Source organism: Lagopus muta, chromosome 2 (genome assembly GCF_023343835.1).
Source record: "Lagopus muta isolate bLagMut1 chromosome 2, bLagMut1 primary, whole genome shotgun sequence".
In the NCBI taxonomy this organism is placed as follows: domain Eukaryota; kingdom Metazoa; phylum Chordata; class Aves; order Galliformes; family Phasianidae; genus Lagopus; species Lagopus muta.
Genome location: NC_064434.1, coordinates 62,594,093 through 62,616,316, shown reverse-complemented (window position 1 = coordinate 62,616,316; position 22,224 = coordinate 62,594,093). Strand labels below are relative to the sequence as shown.

The window sequence follows — 22,224 nt, the reverse complement described above, 5'->3', positions numbered from 1 at the left end:
GGTGATGGGCATTGATGTTAAATAAGCAGTCAATATTTTAATGTTCTGAAAATGCAGTATAATCACAGGCCTTAACTGCTCAAGTTCCCTTTTCCTCTCTTTCTCCTGGTATATCCTGCATATTAAATGGAACATGCTTGTCCTAACTGCTGGGCAGAGGCAGGTACCCTCAACTGCAGATTCCTTTGCTGTCTTTTATACAGCCCCTGAACACAGATGTTTTTACCCTTTATTTTTCCTTGAACTTGCGTGTACTTGAAATTGATACTTAATTTGTTTTTTGATGCAGGAATTTTCATATTAATATTTTTAAATTTCCAGTAAATGCAGTATGAGGGCAAAGCACTATGTAACCATGAAATAATCTCAAATCCAGATACGGAGCAGGCTCGGAGGTGAGGGGAGGAAGATCTGCACAAGATACAGCAAATAAAAAGATGTAAATACCATGCATATCTTTCAGCTCATCCAGGGGGAGCCTTTTGAAATATGCTTGAGTGTTACAAAATCTTTTGTGTGTTCTTACTCTTACTGTGCAGGTGAAGGTGGCTCAGGGCTGCCTCGTGGCAGCCAGCATCGGACACTGCCTGCTCTGACACGATTTTCAAGGCAGGAAGCGTTTAGAAAAAGAAACGTTTGTCCTTAGTTTAATCTGCAGGAAGCTCTTCATCTGAAAACTGTAAGGAGAAAACAGAAGCGTGACCATAGATACAGTGGAAATAGATTATCTTTAGTGTAACTAAAATGTTTATAGTCCACTACAGCTTAATAGGATATTGTAGTTACATTTAATCCTTGAGAGATCTTATGTGCTTTTACAGAGTTTTGTGTGCGGTTGTAAGCGTTTTGCTCAGTTTTGTTTCTAGCCTTGTAAGTGCTCTGAACTCTACAGCACAGAGTTTGAGAACCTTCAGGTGCACCAGTCTGAAATCTTCTGATGACATTCACCCATCTTTTTCTTCCCACCAGGTTTGGAGGAGACCAGCCGGTGTACATCAATATTATTAGAGATCCTGTCAATCGATTTCTATCCAATTATTTTTTCCGACGTTTTGGAGACTGGAGAGGAGAACAGAATCATATGATCCGTACCCCCAGCATGAGGCAGGAGGAAAGATATCTGGTACGTTTAAACAAAAGGATCCTATTACTGATTTCCCAGTGTAGATACATAATGCTTATGTTCAAACTGCAGGGCTGAAAAGTGGGAGACTGAGGCATCAGTGTTGCAGTGTTACATTTTTTGTCTTGCCTGGTCCTTAGTTTGGTTGGCCTTAATGTGAAGGCTGCTTCTGTTGAATGTAGTTGTCCTGTTCGATCTTTGTAAGCTGGCAGCAAGTCACGAATGCCGTTGAATTTCAGTCCTTCTATGAGGTTGGATCTGGATGGTACAATAGTTAGACGTAATAATTCTGCCAGAAGTTATCACTGTGAATATTCAGGCAAAATTATAGGTTGAAATGTGGCTGTGTAACTGTGCAGCCTTGCTGGAGAAAAATTGGAAAACTGAGCAATCCAGTGAGTCTAAGCCTCTGATTTTTTTTCTGGTCGTATGCAGTTTTTTCACACCAGGGCTCTGATCTCAGATCCAGATTTGGTTTTGTATTCATTTTTTGAAATAAGAAGGTGGTAATAATGCTGGATGAGCTGCTTTTCCTAACAACGGTTCTTATTTTCTGCAACAGCTGAACTGTCATAATGCCCATAAGCCTTTGTCACAGAGCAGGATCTCTTGGCAGTAGCTGTACAAATACTGAGTGAAAAACATGGACGCAAGGGTGGTGGTTGGTTTGTTTGATGCCTGATACCTGGTCTCCTTTCATGCTCTCCACCACCAAACTAAGATGACAAAAAGGTGGAAGTAAGCCTTACTTTCTCTATAACAGAGGTTCAGTTGGTTGCACTCAGCCCCACAGAGAGCTACAGGATGTTCAGTGATAGGACAGCTTCATGTTCTCCCATGACATGTTGCAAGCCAGATGTAGCAAAACAAGTGAGGGACTGCGGTTGCTGGAGAACAAAGAGAGAATAAACTGCTATTTTAAGATGTTTTGAAGGGCCGGTAAAGTACAAGATGTGCTGTGGATGAGCTGAAGAGAACACATTCCAAGCAATGGTTTCAGTCCAAGCTAAGGCCAGATGGATTCAAAGAAAATTGGTTGTATTTCCATGTAATAGGGCTGTGTTTGTTTGTTTGTTTATTTTTGTATTTCAGTGCAATTTTGTATTTGTCATGCAAAGCCCTGGGAACAGCTAATTCTATAAATTACGTATAATGTCAGAGGAATGACATAGTGTGCCCCTTTTCCAGTATAAGTGGATGAGAGTTTAAGCAGAACTGAAATGCAGAAATGAAATCTAATTTCTGTTATGTTTATGTAGGTTTAAAAATTAACAAAAATCATCTCCTTCATTTACTGCGTTGGGGTGTTCTTTAGGAAATTATATTTAATTCTTTACATGCACGTACATATATATACGTACACATAAATCAGTAAGAAGCTACAGTCTAAAGCAAATAAAACATGGCCATGTGTTGAGGGCATTAGTTGTTTTGTTGACAAGGCTGTCTGTCTTCTGAGACTCCATTGGCAACCTTTATCAAAACTGTATTTTCTTTCTGGTTAGATCTCCAGTTGATTGTTAGAAGCCTGGAAACATTTCTGTGATCTGTCCTCCATCCCTCCTTGGCCAAGTTTGAGTGTCAGTCGCGCAACTCAGAAAGGGTGGTTGTTCCTGTCAGAGTAATGAGTAGGCCACCTGCCAGTGAAATTCATTTCAACAAAAGCTGCTCATTGTGAATATTAAGCATTTTTAAGACTGCTGCTGTTCAACAAAATAACATGCTATGTGACTGTGCTTTAATTTTTTTTTTCTCAGAGGTGTAAAGAAATCTGCTGGCATGTATTTTAAAACCAAGGTAATGGATTCTGTGGCATGGTAGTTTCAGAAATCTGCAGAATAAATAGGCTGATCTGGCTGTAAAAAAACTAAGCAGTTGGTTGTACATCTGTGCATGAGCCAGGGCAGCCCTTTAGCACACGGATAGTCTCGTTGTCCTTATGGTTCTTCCCTAATATTTGACTTTATTTTACTGAAAACTCACCACAAAGTGTCGTGTTTTTGTTTTGTTTTGGTTTTTTTTGCAAGAGACTGTTTGAACAATAAGCTTGCAGTTAAGAGATCTCTGTGTTTCATATGCTTAACAATATTGCTAGCATATTAAATAATTTCTGTATTTTAGGCCTGGACAACTACTTGCATGACTTGGTGCAGGGAACTTGCTTTCACAGGGGGGTTGGACTTGATGATCTCTGGAGGTCCCTTCCAACCCCTACAATTCTGTGATTTATCAGAGAAATAAATCTAAGTCATTTGTTATGAGATGAGCCTGAAGGTGAGCCGATACCTTAAAAGCACAGGAAGGATACAAGAAGCTTTTGCTTCTCTTCTTTCATTATGCCTCAGATGAAAAGCTGGAAAACACAAAGCTGCTGACTGCTCCAGAACATTGAGCTGTTTGCTCAAGATCCTGAGAAGCCTTGTGCTGTCAGCAGTTACAGACATGAAATGCACTGGAGAATGTTTATATCTAAGGCTCGGTACCTCCTCTGTTTTTACCAGTCAGGTTTGTCTGAGGAGAGGAACTCAACCTTTGGAATTGGAATATTCAGTGGCTAATTGCGTTTTTCTCCAAGCACTGATATTTTGCTTCTTCTTTTGTTTGCTTGTTTGTTTGGAAAAAGGAAGGTTTGCTTCTTTTGGAAGGTGTTCTGTACAATGGAGATATTTCTGAGGCCACTCTGGCATTTTGGTCAGTGGCCACGAACACTGCCTCTATCTCTTGAAAAGCTGAGAGTATGCATTTTGTCTCAGAAATTTCAGCAGGAAAGTGTGGGAGCTCAGCACCTCTTTAAAGTGGTCTCTTACAGGGAAGAAGATGATTTCAAAATCAAGGTTTGTAAAGTTATGCACTCAGTGAACTCCCGCTGTGCCATTAGATTGTGATTAATAGAAGCATCCCTTCCTCTCAGCTCTGATCCTTAGGGGGAAAAAGGGAAGGGAAGATGATGTTGGAAAAACACCTTGAAGTCTTTTTGTTCCTTGGGTGATCTTTTATTTATTTTTTTCAAACTGTGAAAATCAGAATTGCTGTCATTGCAAAAATCAGAAACAGAGACAGGAATTTCCACTGTTCACTGATCATTTGAAATTTTCTCTGAATAGAGGTTCAGGCTTTGACTCTGCTCCAGAAAAAACAACCATTCATTCAAGAGTCAAATAAATTGTTTTAAATGTTTCGGCAAATGTCTGTGTTTACCAAAATTTAATTCAAAGCCAAGATGGAAAACAAGTCCTTTATTCACAAGTCAGATTCGATGGAGGCAGCTGCTGCAGTGTGACACTTCCCACTCAGATCAGCAAGCTCCTTGCCCTGACCTGGCACTTTTTGTGCTGGAGTGAATTACTGTCAGTCGCTTTAATAGTTCACTTCCAAACTTCCCCAAATAATAGTGTCAATGTGGAGTATTGCAGAGAGGGTACTGGTTTGAGGTGGTGGCAAGTACTTCGGGTAGAGCCTCAAGCATTCTCATGCAAGAGTTACCGTATCTTGCATTTCTGCAAGAGAAGACAAATTCATTATAGTGAATTCAAATTCACTGTAGTAACTGTGTTTCAGATTGAACTACTGTAAATAGAGCAAGCAATCTCTTGTCGGTGCAGCTGGGATCACTGCTTGTGCTAAGCAAGACTGTGCATCAGATAATATAGCTTGAGGCCTGAAAGTGCAGAAAGTAAGAAACATTCCTGATAAAGCATGACAGCCATAAGTATTTGAGAGCTTTGTATTGAAGTTGCCTTTCCCAGAAGGTCTATTAGTGATTATCTAGCCCTTACTACAACTGCAGTATGAAACATCAAATGCAGAATATATGTATAGCTTTTCCCATTTTTCTTTAACATGTGCTGTGACTTTGATGTAAAACTGCTAAGGGTGATTGAAGGTGGGAGGCAGTATGAACTGTGCATTGTTGACTGAGTTGCAGGAAAGCTGGTTCTATGTGCTTTAATCTCTGTCAGTTCTGGGGTCACTAGAAGCATGATTCCTAATTATATATATGTATATATACATATATATATAAAGAATATATATATACATATAAAGAGAGAGCTCAGTAAGTTAGCAAGTGGTCACCTGCACATAGGATTTTTCTGACATTCATAATAAATAAGTAGGGTGGGAGAGTTATTTATTCATTATAAATAAGAGAGTGGGAGAGTTGCCTAGTTGCAGGTTGTGGGTGGGAGCATTTCTGTACAGTATTTTTCTGCAGAAGTTACGTGTTAATTGACTGAACCATAAACTTTTGGAGGGTCTGGTGAAGTGAGAATTGAGTTGAGAAATGGAGGTATGCAAAGGTTATAAAGATTTGCCTATATCCATGCAGTGCATATCAGATATCAGTTGCTGGATTCATAGCTTTAGGTAAGAGACCAATGTTTTATGCACCCTCAGTGTTTTCCTTCCCTTCGCAAACATACACTACTCATTTTGCTCCCTGTGCACTGTTGAGTGTTGAGATGACTTGAAATGGTCATTTGAGGTCCTTTAGGGTATCCTGAGCTGCAGGGCAGTTTGCAGCTGCACCCCTCATCTGAGGATCGCACAGTAGCATCAATCTCTGTGCTTGCCGGGAGGGTGCTGCTGGAGCACAGCCACCTGTCAGCTGACCCAATTAGAACAGTTTGCTGCTTCTTCTCTCTAATGAGTGCTTTTAATAGTCTCCAGCTGTTCCCTTTTGCTTTATTAACTCCTCACAGCTAAATTTTTGTCGTGTTTTTGTAACTCTTCATCTACTGTGTATGCTCCAAAGCTCTAAACAAGCTATCATTCCCGCAGACTTTCCCATTTTATATTAATAATTTATTGGACTGTGAAGTGAAAGATAATTCAGATTTCACTTGGAGGAGGGACCAGTTAAACAACTTAGAAAATGTGATTTTAAAGGAAGTGTTTTCATGTCTTACATTTTCTTTTCAGTGACTGTAACTTACAAAGCAATGTTTTTTAATGTTCCCTTATGGATTTGCATTCCTAACAGTATGGCATTATGCAATTATGATTGTGAGAAAATGTCTTACCAATCTGTTTTCATTTACTAATTGGAGTCAATTGCATACAGTCAGTAGGCAACATAGTATTGTTTAAGATTGCAGCGCTAAAATCTTTTATGTAATTCAAAATGCATACTTACGTTAATAGCAAATATGCAAAGATACAGATTCTATTAGCACTGGGCTTTTGATTATATCATTCTGTATTGCATCCTTTTTCATGCTGATAGGATACAGCATAAAATTGTAGAATCATAGAATGATTTGGGTTGGAAGGGACCTCAAAGATCATCTAGTTCCAGCCACCAGTAGTAACCACAATATTTTGTTTCAGAATTTTAAAACTTGGGATATATTTTCATGCAATATTCTGTCAGTTAATTACACGTGACTGAAAATTTCTGGCTGCTGCAAATGTTTAGAAACTGCATGAGATAGCAGAAGCCAAAGAGCAGAAGAATCTCATGCTCTGAGTACCCTCAATCACATTTAAATGTATCGTTATTGCAGAGAGTTAACACCATTAATAAACAGTACGTGGCATTAAAGCCTTTGTAAGTACACTATTTTATGTTCTTATATTTAAGGACCTAACTGCATTGATCCCAGTTAAGAAATATGAACCTTCATTTTTATGGAGATTTTGCTAAGTTTGTTAATTGTACCTTTATGAATCTGAATAATACAAAGTATCTCTTGATGTGTTCTTTTGTTTGTTTTGAGTAAATGCATTGTGGTAGCTTGGGGAGCTAGTTTTCTCCAGCTACTGTATAGGAATCTAATGTCTGTGGAGTGGAAAATCCCAAATGCAGAACAGAATCTACTGTATCGAGCACAAGAATGATCCTTTCCTGCCCTGGTTTTAATCTCCAAAACATTCTGAAGACATATCATGAGCATTCTCTCTTGCCTTACCCACTGTATTTAGCCACTGGCCACCGCATAATCTTTTTTTTTTTTTTTTTAAGATATCATACATATTGGTCAGTGAAAGTCTGACTTTTTGAAATGTTTATTTTATTAACATTAATTAAAAAGGATTTGAAGTCTTGTCTAACAAAATCACAGTAGCCTTCTCTAGAAAAACCTATTAAATACTTTCTTAAGTACACTCCTGGGAGTAGATCTGTTTGTTTCTCCTGGTTGCTTTGTGCTCTCACCATATAAATGAAAACTGGCTTATTGACATTGCGGTGTGGAGAGAAACTGCAGAACCTTTTAGTTCTCTTTATGGATGATAGAGAGAGAAGCACCCCACCACTTACAGTCAATATATTGAACTTGATCAGATTATGGTGTGATAATGCATTTTCAAGCAGTCTGATACTCATTTTGCAGGAATCAAAAACTGCAGGAACTGACAACGTGTAAGGAAAAAAAGGAATTTATTAGTCTGCTTTATTTCTTGTCTGTCGTTCTCCTTCCTCTTTGCCGTTTGCAGTTTGCACATAAGTTTTCTGGCTGTCAGCACTGGCAGCAAAGTGAAATGAACTGAAATCCCAATCTCAACAACTTCCTTGTAAAGCTTCCAGAAGTTGGAATCACGATGAGAGTTGAGGATGCTCGAGCTGGTGGAGTCACCTGCCTGTGGCATGCAGATAGTGTGATGAGAGATAGCAGTGTTCTCATAAAGGTATTCAAGACTCTGTGCTGTGCTTTAGATGTCTGGCTAAGATAATTCAGGTACTCTGTAGTGTTAAAAGTAGTTTTAGTGACGCCCTGAATGTATTCTAAGATATCTCGTGTCATCATTAGTTTAAATTGAGCATCGTCAGCAAAATATTTTCCAATTGTGTATTGTTTGGTGGTGGTGTGGACTCTTCTGTCTACTGTAGAATAAGTGGATAAATTCTATATTTTTAAGTGTTGTGGTTTAACTTGACAGCAGCACAGCTCCACACAGCTGTTTGCTCTCTTACCTCCAAGTGGAACGAGGGAGAGAATTGGAAACAAAATAGAATTCATGGGTTGAGATAAAAAGCTATTTACTAAAATGGAAGAGGAAAATGGAAATGAAAATTGCACTGATAAGAGAGTGTGTCTGTATATGTATATATTTATATGTATAGTTATCAGCAATGCACCTACCTGACAGCTGAGCCCAGCTAACAGTACATCTGCTCACTAAGCAATGCCCTGCCAGCAATGCAATGTCTCACCTCCACCAGCCAGTGCCCAGGAACCCCCAAGCAGAGGTTGCCCCCCAGCCAGCTGCCCATAGCTTTATGGCCTTCCACATGGAGCCAGGGGCATGCTGTTCTGGTCAGTACCTGGGCTCACATTGCTAAAGCCAGGATTTGTGGAATCCCTGGGGACAGAGCTGACAACGTATCCATGCTGGGGAGCTGGGAGGCATTTGAGAGGTTTATTTCAGATGTTAAAGCCAGTATGTGGTTTTCTGCCCCAGCTAAATAAAGCTACTCATGCCTGTAACTCACACCTCTTCTGTTGTGGCAACTCCTACACCAATTCCACCTGTTTGGAGAATGTAACTATGGCTTTTGGCTTTTCTGACAGAGCTACACAGAAATGATGCCTGCCCTGCTTAGCTAGACAATGTAATTTTTCACATTAGGATATTATGTGAACTTTGGATCAAGAACAAGAAGAACGAGGTGAAAGACTGGATAGAAGAAGGAAGAGGGAGTTGCTGGGAGGGAATGTAAGGAGCAGTCTCAAATTCAAGTCCTCAGTGCAGAGATCATCTCCTGGTGTTGTTGCTATTTGTCTAGCTATTTATCACTAGTTAAACATAGGAAGGAGAACAAAAAAAAACAAACAAAAAAGGTAATATAAGTAGCAGGAATGTAATAACAGTAATTATCATATGAGATTAGAGGACATCTGTGGCCAATCTCCATAGTTGATTGTTTTCTAGGGCAACACTTCCTCTTTTGAGAGCATGTGCTCTTTGCCCCAAGTGAACGTAACCCTGGAAACTGCTGCTCCATATTAACATGCAGAAGAACTTCTTTGCAGTAAGGGTGACAGAGCACTGGAACAGTTTGCCCGGAGAGGTTGTGCAGTCTCCTTCTGTGGAGGAATGGAGATATTCTAGACCCATCTAGACACCTACCTGTGCAGCCTATTATAGCAGGGAGCCTGCTGTAGCAGTGGGGTTGGACTTGATCTCCAGAAGTCCCTTCCAACCCCTGCAGTTCTATGACTTCCCCATGCAAGATGCACTTCTCTGTGCACTGCTGGTAATCAGCCCTGTTTCACTCCTGAGAAGGACATTAATTGGTTTCTCTGCATTGTCAAATATTGACATCCTCCTTTGTTAAATTAAATCCATATAGTGTTCATAGTAACTAACTTTAATGAATTATATTTAAATTTTAGAGGTCTTAAACTCACAATATCGTGAGCACAAAGCAGTGAATGTTAAGTGAATAGTGTGTTTTATTAAAAAAAAGTAGACTGTAATGATTGACTGTCTTAACACAAACAAATAAAGAACCCTTTGTTTGACAGTGAAAATGAAGCACAAAGGCACAAATTTAGATTTTGTTTCTGTCTCATTACAGAGTGAACAGATCTGTACTGGGAATAGTTTTCCTAACAGTTGTTCATTGTTTCATTTTGCTTTGTTTGCTTCTTGCTCCTGTGAGGTAGAAACATGCATTTGTGTTTCTACAACTTCTAATTAGATACCAAACACTGTAGTTTTTGTTGGCAACTGAATTTGGATGGTCTCTCTGGTGTTTGGCACTGCCTGGCAAGTAGCTGTTGTGCTTTATCCCCAGAGCGTCCTTCAGGTGTCAGATATTCCAGATGTTCAGATTTTCCATCTTGGCATAAAGGGTATTACTGCAGATCTTTTCATTTTATTTTTAAGAGTGCTTTTTTGTAAGAGTAGAAGTTGTATTACGAGGTTGTCAGCATACTAATAGTTTCAGTTAAAAACTTTTTAGTATGGAGGCTCTGGGCTGGTATTGTGTCCTCCCTACTCATTTTTTTCCCAAGGGATATGAAAGGATCAGGAACTTCAGGCAGTGAGTAAATTGATTGCCTTTTTTTTGCCAGACTGATAAGTAATTGCAATCAAAAGAGCAGCTGGCAAGTGCTTACTGCAGTTGCTTTGGGAAGAATAATGGTTTCTGTGCCCTTAGATGAGGACTGATGCAAACCACATACTGTAAGGCATCTTGGCACCTAAGTGAAATGGAAACCCAATGGAAACAAACCTAGGCATCTGAAGGATACTGGTGGTCACTGAGAGTCCTTCAGAAAACTATGTATGTATGCTCTGATTCCTTCAGCCTTTTTTTGTGAGTTTTGCTTAGAATTAAACAGCAAAATAACTGAAGTACAACTAAAGGTTGGTGTTGCCAGCGGGAAACTTGAGGGATCAGATTGTGATAAACTGCAAACTGGTACTTGTTGTAATTGAGTAGGGTTTGAAGCATTTTGCCGTTGTTTCTTTGTAGCCAGTCAAGTAAGGATGAGGATTGCTGCCTGGAACTCCTTTTCCTGCCTTTCTTTATAATTCTTCCCTTTTTTAAAGAAAGGCTACTTGTCAACTTTTTTAGATGCTGTGCTTTTTGATTATTAATCAAATAGGATAACTCAAAAAACACTCATCACTCACAGACCTGCTGGCTGATGATGCTGCACAGTTACAAATTAGCACAGGTGGCAGTGGGAGACTGTCTGGAATGAAAAGGTAAAGCCATAATTCAGAAGAAGCTGTAAGCTTTCTGTATCAGCAGAGCAAATAAGTGGTCTGTGAGTTGTTTCAAGGTAGGGAAGTTTTCCTTTCAAGTCAGAGCAGCATACCCTTTTTCTGTTTTTTGTTCTAAGCTTTCTCTTGTTAACTAGAGTTTTCAAAGTTCCAATATCCCTTGTAATTGTGGTTGCTATACCTAAAAAGGAAAAGGAAGAACCAAAAAACAGCAAAGAGCGTTTAGCTGATTATTTGTTATTAGGGACTCTGGAAAATGGTCTACTATTGTTTCAGCAAAGCTGCCTACTGCTTGATGAATTATTGAAACACAGCCTAGCCAGGTTACCTTGAACATAACTTTTTCCTGAGTTCTTGTCCAAGCATAGCCAGCCACTATTCATAACTAAGCTTGTCAAGAGTAATTTCCTTTTTCTTGGGGAAAAATCAAATAAGTGGTGGCAAAAAGGAAACTTTCCATTGCAAATATAGGTTGCTAAATGAGTTTTTTAAAAATAAATTAAATTTCTGTCCTCTTTAAGAAGGAAAAAAATATATTTAAAACAAAACTAAATATCAATGGAAGAAAAAATGAAAGCAAATCAAAATTTCATCAGAATATAATCCAAAGAGATGATGTCTTTTGTAAGACGACCCCTTAGTCCAGCAGAGTTATGAACTTCCATGACTTCATGATTGATCTTGTTTCTTGTTGTATTTTTGGAAGCAGAAGCACCTGAAGTGAGGTGATAAAGAAATTCTGGATTTTCGTGAGGGCAGGAAGGCATTTTTCTGTTTTTCAAGGTTGTAAGGCTCAAAAGTAAAAAGAAGTTAAACAGGAACATTTTTACGTCTCTAAATCTTGTTTGGGGAGTTTCAAATAGTTGGAGTTGTCCTTACAGTGACAGCCCTGTCTAAATGAAAAAGGGGATCAGTTTGTTTGTTCCAATTTGTTTCAGCTATTCAGTATGGTGCTGCTAGTGGTAATGCAATAAGTAATAATCCAGAAAAGCATTAGAGCTGTTCAGCGGGGAGATTATATAAGTAAGGAAATTAGGTAGGGTCAGCAGAGCAAAAACCATCCTCAGCTTTAGCAGCACGGCAGCCACGTGCAGAAGTGATGTGGTTTTCTTCTCTTCTCTATGCATCTGCTGTATCTCGGAGATAAGGAAAAGATTCAAGGTTAGAAGGCATTGGGCAGAAATCTGATAAGAAAACAGTTGTATTCACACTTGTGCCTTTTTTCTCACACCTTTCAAGAGGTTTGTGGTAAAGTACCACTACAAGTGTGGTATGCCGAGAGGACATTTACACCTTGTTGCTGTAAAGGAAGCCTCTTACTTACTCCTGAAAGTTGACCCAAGCTATTATCTGAATATTGAAGAAAGCAAGCATTTTTCTCCCCAGTTCTTGACACATTAGCTTCTGTTACAGCGTGTGCAAATGGAATGGTTCCATCTTCGGTTCTGTCTCTGAGAGGGTGTGCAGAATAGCACTCATGTTTAATGCTTATTGCCAGTGGAATTAACTTTCTTCTGGCTTGTGGACTGCTTCTCTGATAACATCTTTAATATTCAGAACTCTGATGATTGTTTTTGTCAGCCTTTTTTTCAAACTTTTTCATCTTGAAACTATTGCTCTGTGAATTTGCTTTACTAAAACAATGTGGTGTTATTGTCAAGATATTATGGTAGTCATAGAATTTCTATGTTTCTGTTGGTATAGGTGTTTTAGGGTTTTTGCTGAGATCTGATGAGCATGATTTCTCAGTATTGAGGTCAAGGCTTAAAGGAATGAGAATGTTTGTCCCAGGAAGGAAGGCATGAGAAACATGTGAAACTACAGAAATGACATGTTATTAAAATAGGCTTTCCTGTTTATAGCAACCAAGCTATGTTTTGAAAACTTTAAATCTTGTGATATCTGTACAATTAACATAGCATCATATGCAAATATGAGAACTTCCTGCATTAAGCTCTCATGGAGAATAGAAGATGCAGTTGTTTATCCTGGATGAGACAGAAGCACCAGTACGGACTGAGAAGGAACTGTGGGGCTGCTTTCCCCTTTTGCTGTCCTCCCAAATGCTCCTGACATTCTTCAGCTTGCAGATCTCAGCCAGACATTGTATCCATATCTCTATTTAATATCCATTGATAGACTTTTCTTTCTTGAATCTCTCGCTCCCATTTTATTTTTAAAAATCCTATTACACTTTTATCATCCAGAATATGCCTTTACCAGCCCTGATTTTATTCTGGCATTTTATCACCTAATCATTTAGTGCAATTGGGTTCTTCTGTAACACTTTGTGGTCAGATTTCTTAACACTGTCATTAGAACTCTGAAAAACATATTATTTCACTGTTACGCTTTCTTTGTTATGTGGAAGTGGTGTCTCAGAGCAGATGCAGTGCAGCCCTAATCATTGTTTCATTTCAAAACCATAACTAGACATTTTACTTCCTGCCTTTAGTTTCCTATGCCTTATCAGTCCCTGCTCTGCTCTTCCTGGGAATTTAGGCATGGGACTGTCTTTATCACATCTTTAGTGACTCAATCACAGAACTCTCCCAAGTTGGAGAAGCACAGCTTTCTTTGAAAAAACTAAGCTGATTCTTCCTAACGCTAGTTCAGTATACTGCCCTCTAATACTAGCTGGTTCTGGCAGTCTTCTGTTCATTTTATCCATTTTTCCTAAAGAATCTTGATTTATTTTGAGGCATTTTTCTTCTGACTTATTCCATCTCAAAAGGGCTTATTTCTGAATACAAAAGCGTTTCAGATCTCATACGGGATAAGAGAGATTTTTGTTGTGATACAGTTTTTCATTCCAAACAATATTTAATGCATATTATTGCTCAATTCTGAGCAGGGCTTGCTGTCACCTGTGTCCACACTGAGCCTGCATTAGAGTAGAGAGGTGATGATCTGCAGTGCTATACGATGGCTTCCTCTGTATCTTTACCAATTTGTTTTTTAAAAAGCATGTAGCACATGTGGTCTTTTGGATCCAACATTTCAAGTAAAACAGAAGATGCTGGGCTCCACAAGACAGAGATGTGAAATGATTCCTTCATTCTCTCCATAGCAGTCTCTTGTTCAGAAGAGAACTTACGTAAGACATCAGCAGGGTATTTTCTGCTTTACTTGGAGCTGGAAAAGCTAAGCTAAAAGTGTTCTGTTTTAGGGCTTCTAAGAAATTGAAGAAAGTCCAGAAGGCAGTCTTAAAAAGGAAATACTGTAGGGAAATGTAAATCTTATGATGAGTAAAAATATGCTGTAATGCAGTTGTCCTCCAGTTATTCCACGTGTTCACCAAAATTCAAGACAAAAAAAAGTTTCTTTAAGTTGCATGAAGTCATATTCACATCAGATAGTAGTAAAGGCTTTTTTACTTTAGGAGTATTAAAGCAGTGATATAAAATTAGAGAGAGAGCATATGAACATTTTAATGAACAGATTGGATAAATGACAACCAGCTTCAGATAAACTTGGCTCTCCATTAGCAATGGATGGGCTAAAAGGCTTCTTGAGGTTCTGTTTTTTTGTTTTTTTTTTTTTTCTAGAGCTGTCTTTCCTCCTGCTATAACCACTGTCTGGGCACAGACTGCATCCCCTACATGTCCCACTAGCCCTGCTGGGGTGAGCCTCACCTGCCATCTACTTCTGTGCCCACTTCTGTCCCACTGGCTTCAGCATTGCAGGTTGAGCCCATCATCTGTCACTAAATAACTTCATGTGTACTCCAGAACTACCTTTTGTGAGCACAAATAGCTACATTAGTCTGTTGAGTCACTGCTTTTCTCTCAAGAATCTGTTAGCCAGCATCCATCCCATTTGCATTCATGAAGGCAGAGAAATCAGTGAGAGAGTATTTCCTGTTCAGTGTTTGCAGAATTGAATATATGCCATCCTTAATTGACTTTATTGAGGGTCATCATCTGAGCAAACTAATTTTCCAGGTTCTTTTATGAAGAGGTGTTAGTAAGCAGACTCGACAAATGTACTGTCTTGGTGCTGTTGCCTCTGTGATTCATTCTTGATCGCAGCATAATGATCTGCGTTTTTGGTCTTCCCTGGATCTGTGCCCTCTATAACAGGATGGTTATTTAATGCTTATACATTTCTTCCAGCTGGCAGGCACTCCTCCTTTTTTTGGCATAATTTCTTTCTACTTTTTTTTCTAATATATTTCCCGTACTAAGAAGGTTTGAGGTGAAAAATACAAAAGCAATGGAAAAGGAAGATGTGAGAAGGTGCCACTTACATCTATGAAGTGGTTCTGTTCTAATTGCTAGAACTGGATGTTTACAAGTCAATACTAAGATTTCTGATAAAAGGAGTTAGATAGAAAATAGGGATCTGTAAAAGGGTTTCATGTTTGTCACATACATGTTTGTGTTGTGGGCAGTCACATCCGCTAAGTTAGTGCCAGCAAAAAATTGTATATGAATATATAGTGTATGCCTTGCTAAATGAACATGTAGACAGTCAGCAGAAGACACTGTTTTGTTAGGTGCTGCTTCACTTGGAAAGGTGCCAGGAGGGAGACCTGAATATTGTTGGCAGGAAAGGCAGGCGAATAAGCTAAGCCAAAAAAAGTCTATCAGAAAGAAAAAAGTAGGAATTCAACTTGGCAATGTATTTGCTTATGTGGTCTGGGGAAAAAATGAAAAACACATATATTGCCAGAAAAAAAAAAAAGGAAAAAAAAAAAGAGGAAAGTCAATTCAAAGAAAACACAGAATTATCCTTAAAATATAAAAACATAAAAATCAAGGAAATCCATGCTGATGTAAAGACAGCATGGTTTAAATCTAAGCAAACTACAAGCTCCACTAGACTAGCTTCAAAATGTCAAGTTTTCTCATTTGAACAAAATTAAGGCTTAAGTAGTATTCTGGTAGTTGAAAGATACCTTTGTCTTTTTCTCCAGCTTTTCATAACAGAATTTTCTCTTGAACAGTTGTACTATAATAATGCAGGCATTTTTAAACAAAGAAAAAATACACTGTGAAACAAAGTGTAGTTTCATTAATGTGTGAATATTAATATTTAGTCCACCAATGCAGTTACTCATGAAAAGTATCAAACTTTGTATGTATTCCTTATTACACTACCTGTGCTGACTTTGTCATAGTTGCAAAAGGTTCTGTGAGCTTCCCATACTGTTTCTCAAATGCAGCATTTGTATGCTACCCTGGACTGTGTGAAATAGAAATACTTAGTAGTAGGTCTTCAAGCTGTCCTTTCACCACCATTACAGAAGGGTTAACATTCAGATTAAATGTTGACAAATATTTTTCAAGGCTGTGAAGTGCTTTTTTCTTATAAAGAATGGTCCCCTCTTTATCTTTTCAATATGATTTTTATAGTATGCATGCACTTGACTTGCCTCAAGGGCACATATTTCTGTAACTTGCTACCCAGACCAGTAATACCAGAGAGGGATCTTGCTCTCAGAGAGGAGATGAGGTGTCTTTGCAGCCTTTTGACATGGAGTAGCCCAACTAAGTAGAAAGGTAGATAGGGAGAAGAGTTAATGACCAGGCAGGCCTGTGAGCATTGTCTCTATAGGGATCTGTGGTTTCTCCAGAATAATTGTGTATGTGGTCGTTTTTTCATAAGATTTCTTTCAAAAATAGCCTAATGAATACTGCTGAAAACACAAAACGGTCCAACCCTCCAAGCTGTCCTCATTGTGTCCCATAGACTCCCCAGGGACTTTGTGCAAGATGTGGGATTGGCATCAGTCGTGGGTCTTAACTACTGACAGGGTTACACCACTGCTTGCTGGTGTCTGGATTTCTGCTCTTCTGAGTGAAAGGTGGTTATCTGGATGAGAGAGATGGGTAGGTGAGCAGTCTCTGCTGCCAAAGGGAGTGATTAGCTGATGCTTTGAAAGCAGAAGTGGGGTTGTAGGAAGCATTTGAAGGACTGGAAAAAAGGGAAAGGTTAGGATTGTCTGAAATTAGGAACTGAAAAAATTAATTGGAGGAAAAAATGTATTTATATATTCAGTAAGTCATTTGTAAGTGCGCGTCACTTTGTTTTACGTGACAATTTCTGTTTTGCGCTAAGATGGCTGCAGGGCAGCAGCTTGAATCGGATGAGCTGGCTCTGCAGGGTGCTTTTGCTCTTCCTGCTGCTCAGAGTCCCTGAAACCTTCTAACAGGTATTCCTCCGATCTCTTGTGTAAGCTGTTGTATTGTCTCCTTCATCACCAGCACTCTGTGCCTTACAGGAGTATGGGTGATGAGAAGGATGTTTTTTCCATTTTTCTCTTTTTTCACTTCATTCTCTATTTGGTTTTGCTGCTGCTTTTTATCAAATACATGATTTAGCTTTAAGTGAAGAGCAGTTTTTGGAAGAAATGATCATTAAACTTCCCTGGGAGTTTAGGAGATTAAGGACTCTTTTTAAAAGCACATTTCAGTTCCTGACAAATACATGCAAGAAGGGAAGCTGAATACCTGCAAAAGTTTAAAATGTCTGTGTGGCCTTTTCAGAGTTCTACAAAGCATTCAGAGTTGCATCTCTTCAGAAACATGCAAAAGCGTAGGAGTTGAAGGGAATATTATCTGTGACTAAAAGCCAGTTTCTAAATGCAAAACTTAACTTTGTAGTGTTCATCAGAGGTAAAGCAACATTGCCTCTTGGTCTTCAAATGGAAAAGGCACAGTAGCACTATGAAAGAGATAATTCCTGGTGAATGAAGAGAGAAGTCCCTGGTGGCACCAGTGGACTTCTTAGTGCTATAGAAGAAAATAATTGGTGTGGCTTCAGCCCCAGCAGCTGCCAGGAGCGTGTATGAACATGGAGGGATATATCCAGGTCAGCAGTATTTTGGCCCAGAAGACAGCTGGTGCCCGAGTGACACGAGCACACACTCTGGTGGCAGTTTCCTTCTCACTGCAGTGACCACATGAATGAAATAACCAAGATAAATGAACAGTGTGAGTGAAGATATTTGACCTGTATTGCTCAAGGAGGAATGTGCTCTGTGCAGTCATGGTGCAGCTGTACTGTGGTGAGGATTGGTGGGGCCTTTCTGTGAGATGGGATTCTTTGGCCTTTTGAGCCCGCATGGGTGTGAAGGGGCCGTCACAGCTGATGCAAAGGGGACAGCTGGGGACAGAAGACTGTATTTTGGTTAGCTAGGCCAGCTCTGCCATCTCTTGGGAGATCTTCTCCCTGAAGTACCGCTGCTCTCTCTGAAGTCTGCTATTAGTGTCCAAGTAGCTCATACGAGTGTGCTGTGGTCTCCAGAGGACAATCAGCTGTCTCAGAGAGATCCCATATGGCTTATTTCCACCCACGCTGACTGGCAACCTTCCACCAAAGGGTTTGATACCACAACAGCCCAGGCTGGGAGGCACTTGGCCTTGGCTCTGCTGGCAGCACTGCTCTAGGAGGCAATGCCCAGCACCTCATGGGCAGCTCCTGCCAACATCATTAGACTAAGTGCACCAAGAAGCACCTGAATTTGAACCAAGCAGATCAACCAGCTGCAGTGAGGCTGTAATTATCCAAGCGTTCGGTTGAGATTGAACAAAAACACTGAATATCAACAGATGACATAGAAATGTTTTTAATGAGGGTTAAAAAATATGTATTGCATTGTAATTTATTTTCTGTAGAAGTATGTAAACAGGTAACTTGCATAGCTAAATAACATCAGGACATATTAATTACAGTAAGATATGTTACATTCATGTTTGAAAAGCTTAATTCTAACTGCACTTTGATTCTGTAGTTTAGCCAGGGCAAAGTACATCTTTCTGCAGCCTTTCAAAGTAGGAAAGCTTTTCCCAGCTTTTCCTTCTTTCCTCCCGTATTTACACTTCTGCACCATTTTCTGAGCCATTTTGTTTACATTCTCATTCCCATTGCTCTTAGATACCCTGAGATCCACAGGCAGGAGTCAGAGAAAGAGGCGGGTTATTTTATCTTTCGTTTCTGTGTTTGTGTTTAGTTTGTATGATGCAACTTTATCCCAGGGATGTCATGGTCAGCTTGACCTCCTTACAAACACTGAGCAAGTGAGAAAATGTTTGGAAAGCCTTGGGAGAATTCTGGGGGCTCTCAGCAAAGTAAAAAAAAATTTTCTTGGCTGCCCATGATGAGGACTAGACTGGGACGTTGACTGTGGCACTGTATTAAGAGCAGCCTTGTGAGCAGCAGAGGTCACCATTGACTGGGCACACTCACTGGTTTTCCACATCATGTTACTTCATTTCCTCTCATGAGTTTCTACTTGAAAGGTATTTATTTAGCTCTCTGCTTCCTCTGTAGCCTCCATGACACACCTGCGCTTCACATCTGCTGCCTTCAGACCCAAACAGGGAACCTGCACTGTGACCGGGCTGTAGCAGGGTCTCCTGGCTCTGCCATGGGAGCTGCAGCATCCCCACCAGAGCAGGCATTTGAAAAGTCTTTCAGAGAAGGAAAGGCCACTTTTTGGCTTCCCCGGGTTAATGGATGATTAATGGAAAAATACTTGCCAGGCATGTGTATATTAGGTTGGATATTAGGAAAAAATTGTTCTCAGAAAGAGTGATGAGGCAGTGGCACAGGCTGCCCAGGGAGGTGGTGGAGTCACTGTTCATGGAAGTGTTCAAGAACCATGTAGATGTGGCACTTAGGGCCATGGTGTGAGCATGGTGGGGATGGGCTGACGCTTGGACTGAGTGACCTTAGTGGTCTATTGTCAACCTTATTGATTCTGTGATTCTATTTGGCTTGTTAGTCTGAATTTTAAAGTGTTAGTGAAACTTAGAGTTGCCATACATCCATGGCAGAATCTGACTTTTCTGTAACTTTTGATTGAGACACTTAGAATGCAGAGAATGTTTTGAAGCTCGAGAACTTTTTTTTTTTTTTTTGTCAACATACATGTTCCTTTTGCTGGCCAAAAAGTGATTTTTTTTTTTTTTTTTTTTTTCAATAGTTGAAAATTTTGCATTGGGAAAAGAACTCCCAGTTCTCAAACCTAAGATCATACCTTTTTAATATGATAGTATATGATACAGTGTTTGCAATGAATGATACAGTATTTGCAATGAATTAAGGATCAGTAAATTGCTGTATGTTCTACATAAGGTGCTTGAAAGTTTACCCTTTTAATGACAGCACAAAAATTCCAGAACAGATTTTATGTCCTTTTTTTTTTTTTTTTTAGCACAGCAGACTTCCCTGATGACATATACGAGAGCAAATAAAATCGTTCTGTTGTTATTAGCTTATCAAAAATAGTCAAATGTCTTTGATAGATTTCTGATAGGTCTGTCTTGTTCTCAGATTAGCATATTAGGGCACAAGACAATTTCTTTATGAAGGGCAGTGTTACAGACAGAAGTAAGCACTACCAAAGTGCCACTTCAGCCCAAACTGTAACAATAATAGAAAAAAAAAAATTTTTGTTAAAGCAATTGTTTCTGTTGTTACTGACAAACCCAGAGCTGCAGCAGGGCCACTGCTGGTTCCTGGGGAGCCTTCTGTGTTGCTGCAGACAGAGCTCAGCAGGATGTGAGCAGCGTGGATTGTGGTTGGGAGCTGTGGAATAAAGCAAAATCCCTTTCTTTGTTGTGGAAGGGTGTGATCAAAGTAGCTCTGTTTCTTTCTTTCTGTATCTTTCTCAGATGTATTTGAATTATTTTTTTCTCTAATACTCCTCTGGCGATCTAAATGTAAAAAGCTGTTCATCTGTCAGCTTGCAAGTTTTTGTCTCACAGTACTTTCTGCCCTGGAAGATCTATATCCCTCTAGGAAAACATGCTCTTAATGGAAAAAATGTAGCATGAATGTGGCTTAGGATAACAGAATAACAGTGCCTAGAATAACATAATATCACTTTAGTGTTTTGTGCCCAGAAAAAGCAGGAATTGGTGCAAGTCATCTAGCAGCCAAAGAGCAGCTTTGTGTAGGTCTGTGTAATGTGATGAGTAACACACCTTCAGCCGTTCTTGCTTTTGCACACACACCCCAGCCCCCTTGGTAAAAATGGTCATTTCATGTATCATCACATATCAGTGGTAATTCCACATATCACCCGGTGAAATCTCTTCTGAGGGGATGGATGGATGCTGGTGATTTGTTTCACAAATTAAGAATACATTAAAACAGGAAAGGAAAGCAGGTGCTGTGAATAAATTGGAACCATCCAGCAGCTGTAATACAGATCAGATGTGGGTAAATAGCGCTGCTTTTTGCAATGGCAGTAGTAAAAGGATATTGAAATGGGGCAGCCTTTTGACCACAGGGCAAACTTGGTGCTTTTGATGTTGGGAACATGAAGGGTGTGCCATTACATGGTGGAAAACTGGAGATTCACATGAAAATGTATTTGGCCTTTATCTTAAACCTTTATTACATCGAGGTCCTTGTGTATTTCTTTCACAAGTGAAACCTGAAGGGAAGTGCTGTTAAGTAGTTTAGATTGGTGTTATCCCAATTGTCCTGCAGCTTCAGCTCTTGACACTGCAAGGGAATATTAAACATTTATTTTTGATTAAGTAAAAACTATTCACTTATTAAAGCTGCAGCATTTTTCCTTTGAATGTACATTGTTTTTTATTGTATGAGTGTTTTATTTGTCCATATTAACCAAATACAACTTTCAGAAGGAGAAGGTGGAACCTGTTAGATTTTTGTATTGGATATCAATCTATTTTTTAATCTCAGAAATATTACTTCCTGACACACCGTATTCATTATTCTTGCAATGAAACAATAAATGTCCTTGCTGTGAATTATAAGTTCATTGCCAGATTCTGTAGGTGTTATTATGGAAACTGGAGAGTATGTATCCCTGAAATGTCTCTGATAATGCCTATTATAAAAATACAATGAATCTTAAAAAACTGTCATTTTTAATTATCATAGAATCACAGAATGCCTTGGGTTGGAAAGGACTCTGAAGCCCACCCCACTCCCTGCTATGGGCAGGGCTGCCCTCCGCCAGCTCAGGCTGCCTGGGGCTCCATCCAACCTGGCCTTGAGTCCCTCCAGGGATGGGGCACCCACAGCCCCAAACTGTCTCACTTTGAGGGCTGGAGCACCTTTCCTATGAAGAAAGGTTGAGGGAACTGGGCCTGTTTAGCTTAGAGAAGAGAAGGCTCTGGGGAGACCTCATTGTGGTCTTCCAGTATTTGAAGGGGGCATATAAACAGAAGGGGGAATGGCTGTTTATGAGGATGGATAGTGATAGGACAAGGGGGAATGGTTTTAAACTGAGATGGGAGGTTTAGGTTAGATATTAGGAGGAAGTTTTTCACACAGAGGGTGGTGATGCACTGGAACAGGTTGCCCAAGGAGGCTGCGGATGCCCCATCCCTGGAGGCATTCAAGGCCAGGCTGGATGTGGCTCTGGGCAGCCTGCTCTGGTGGTTGGCGACCCTGCACATAGCAGGGGGTTGAAACTAAATGATCACTGTGGTCCT

The 22,224-nt window shown here is 39.7% G+C and overlaps 1 protein-coding gene across 3 annotated transcripts in view; it reads left to right on the top strand.

The window, feature by feature from the left end:
• Positions 1–22,224, top strand: part of UST (uronyl 2-sulfotransferase) — a 160,013-nt gene that overhangs the window by 99,666 nt on the left and 38,123 nt on the right. For all 3 annotated transcript variants that reach the window (XM_048935252.1, XM_048935253.1, XM_048935254.1), the window contains exon 5: positions 970–1,123. In XM_048935252.1, the coding sequence (XP_048791209.1) occupies positions 970–1,123 (154 nt within the window). The remainder of the gene's footprint in view (positions 1–969; positions 1,124–22,224) is intronic.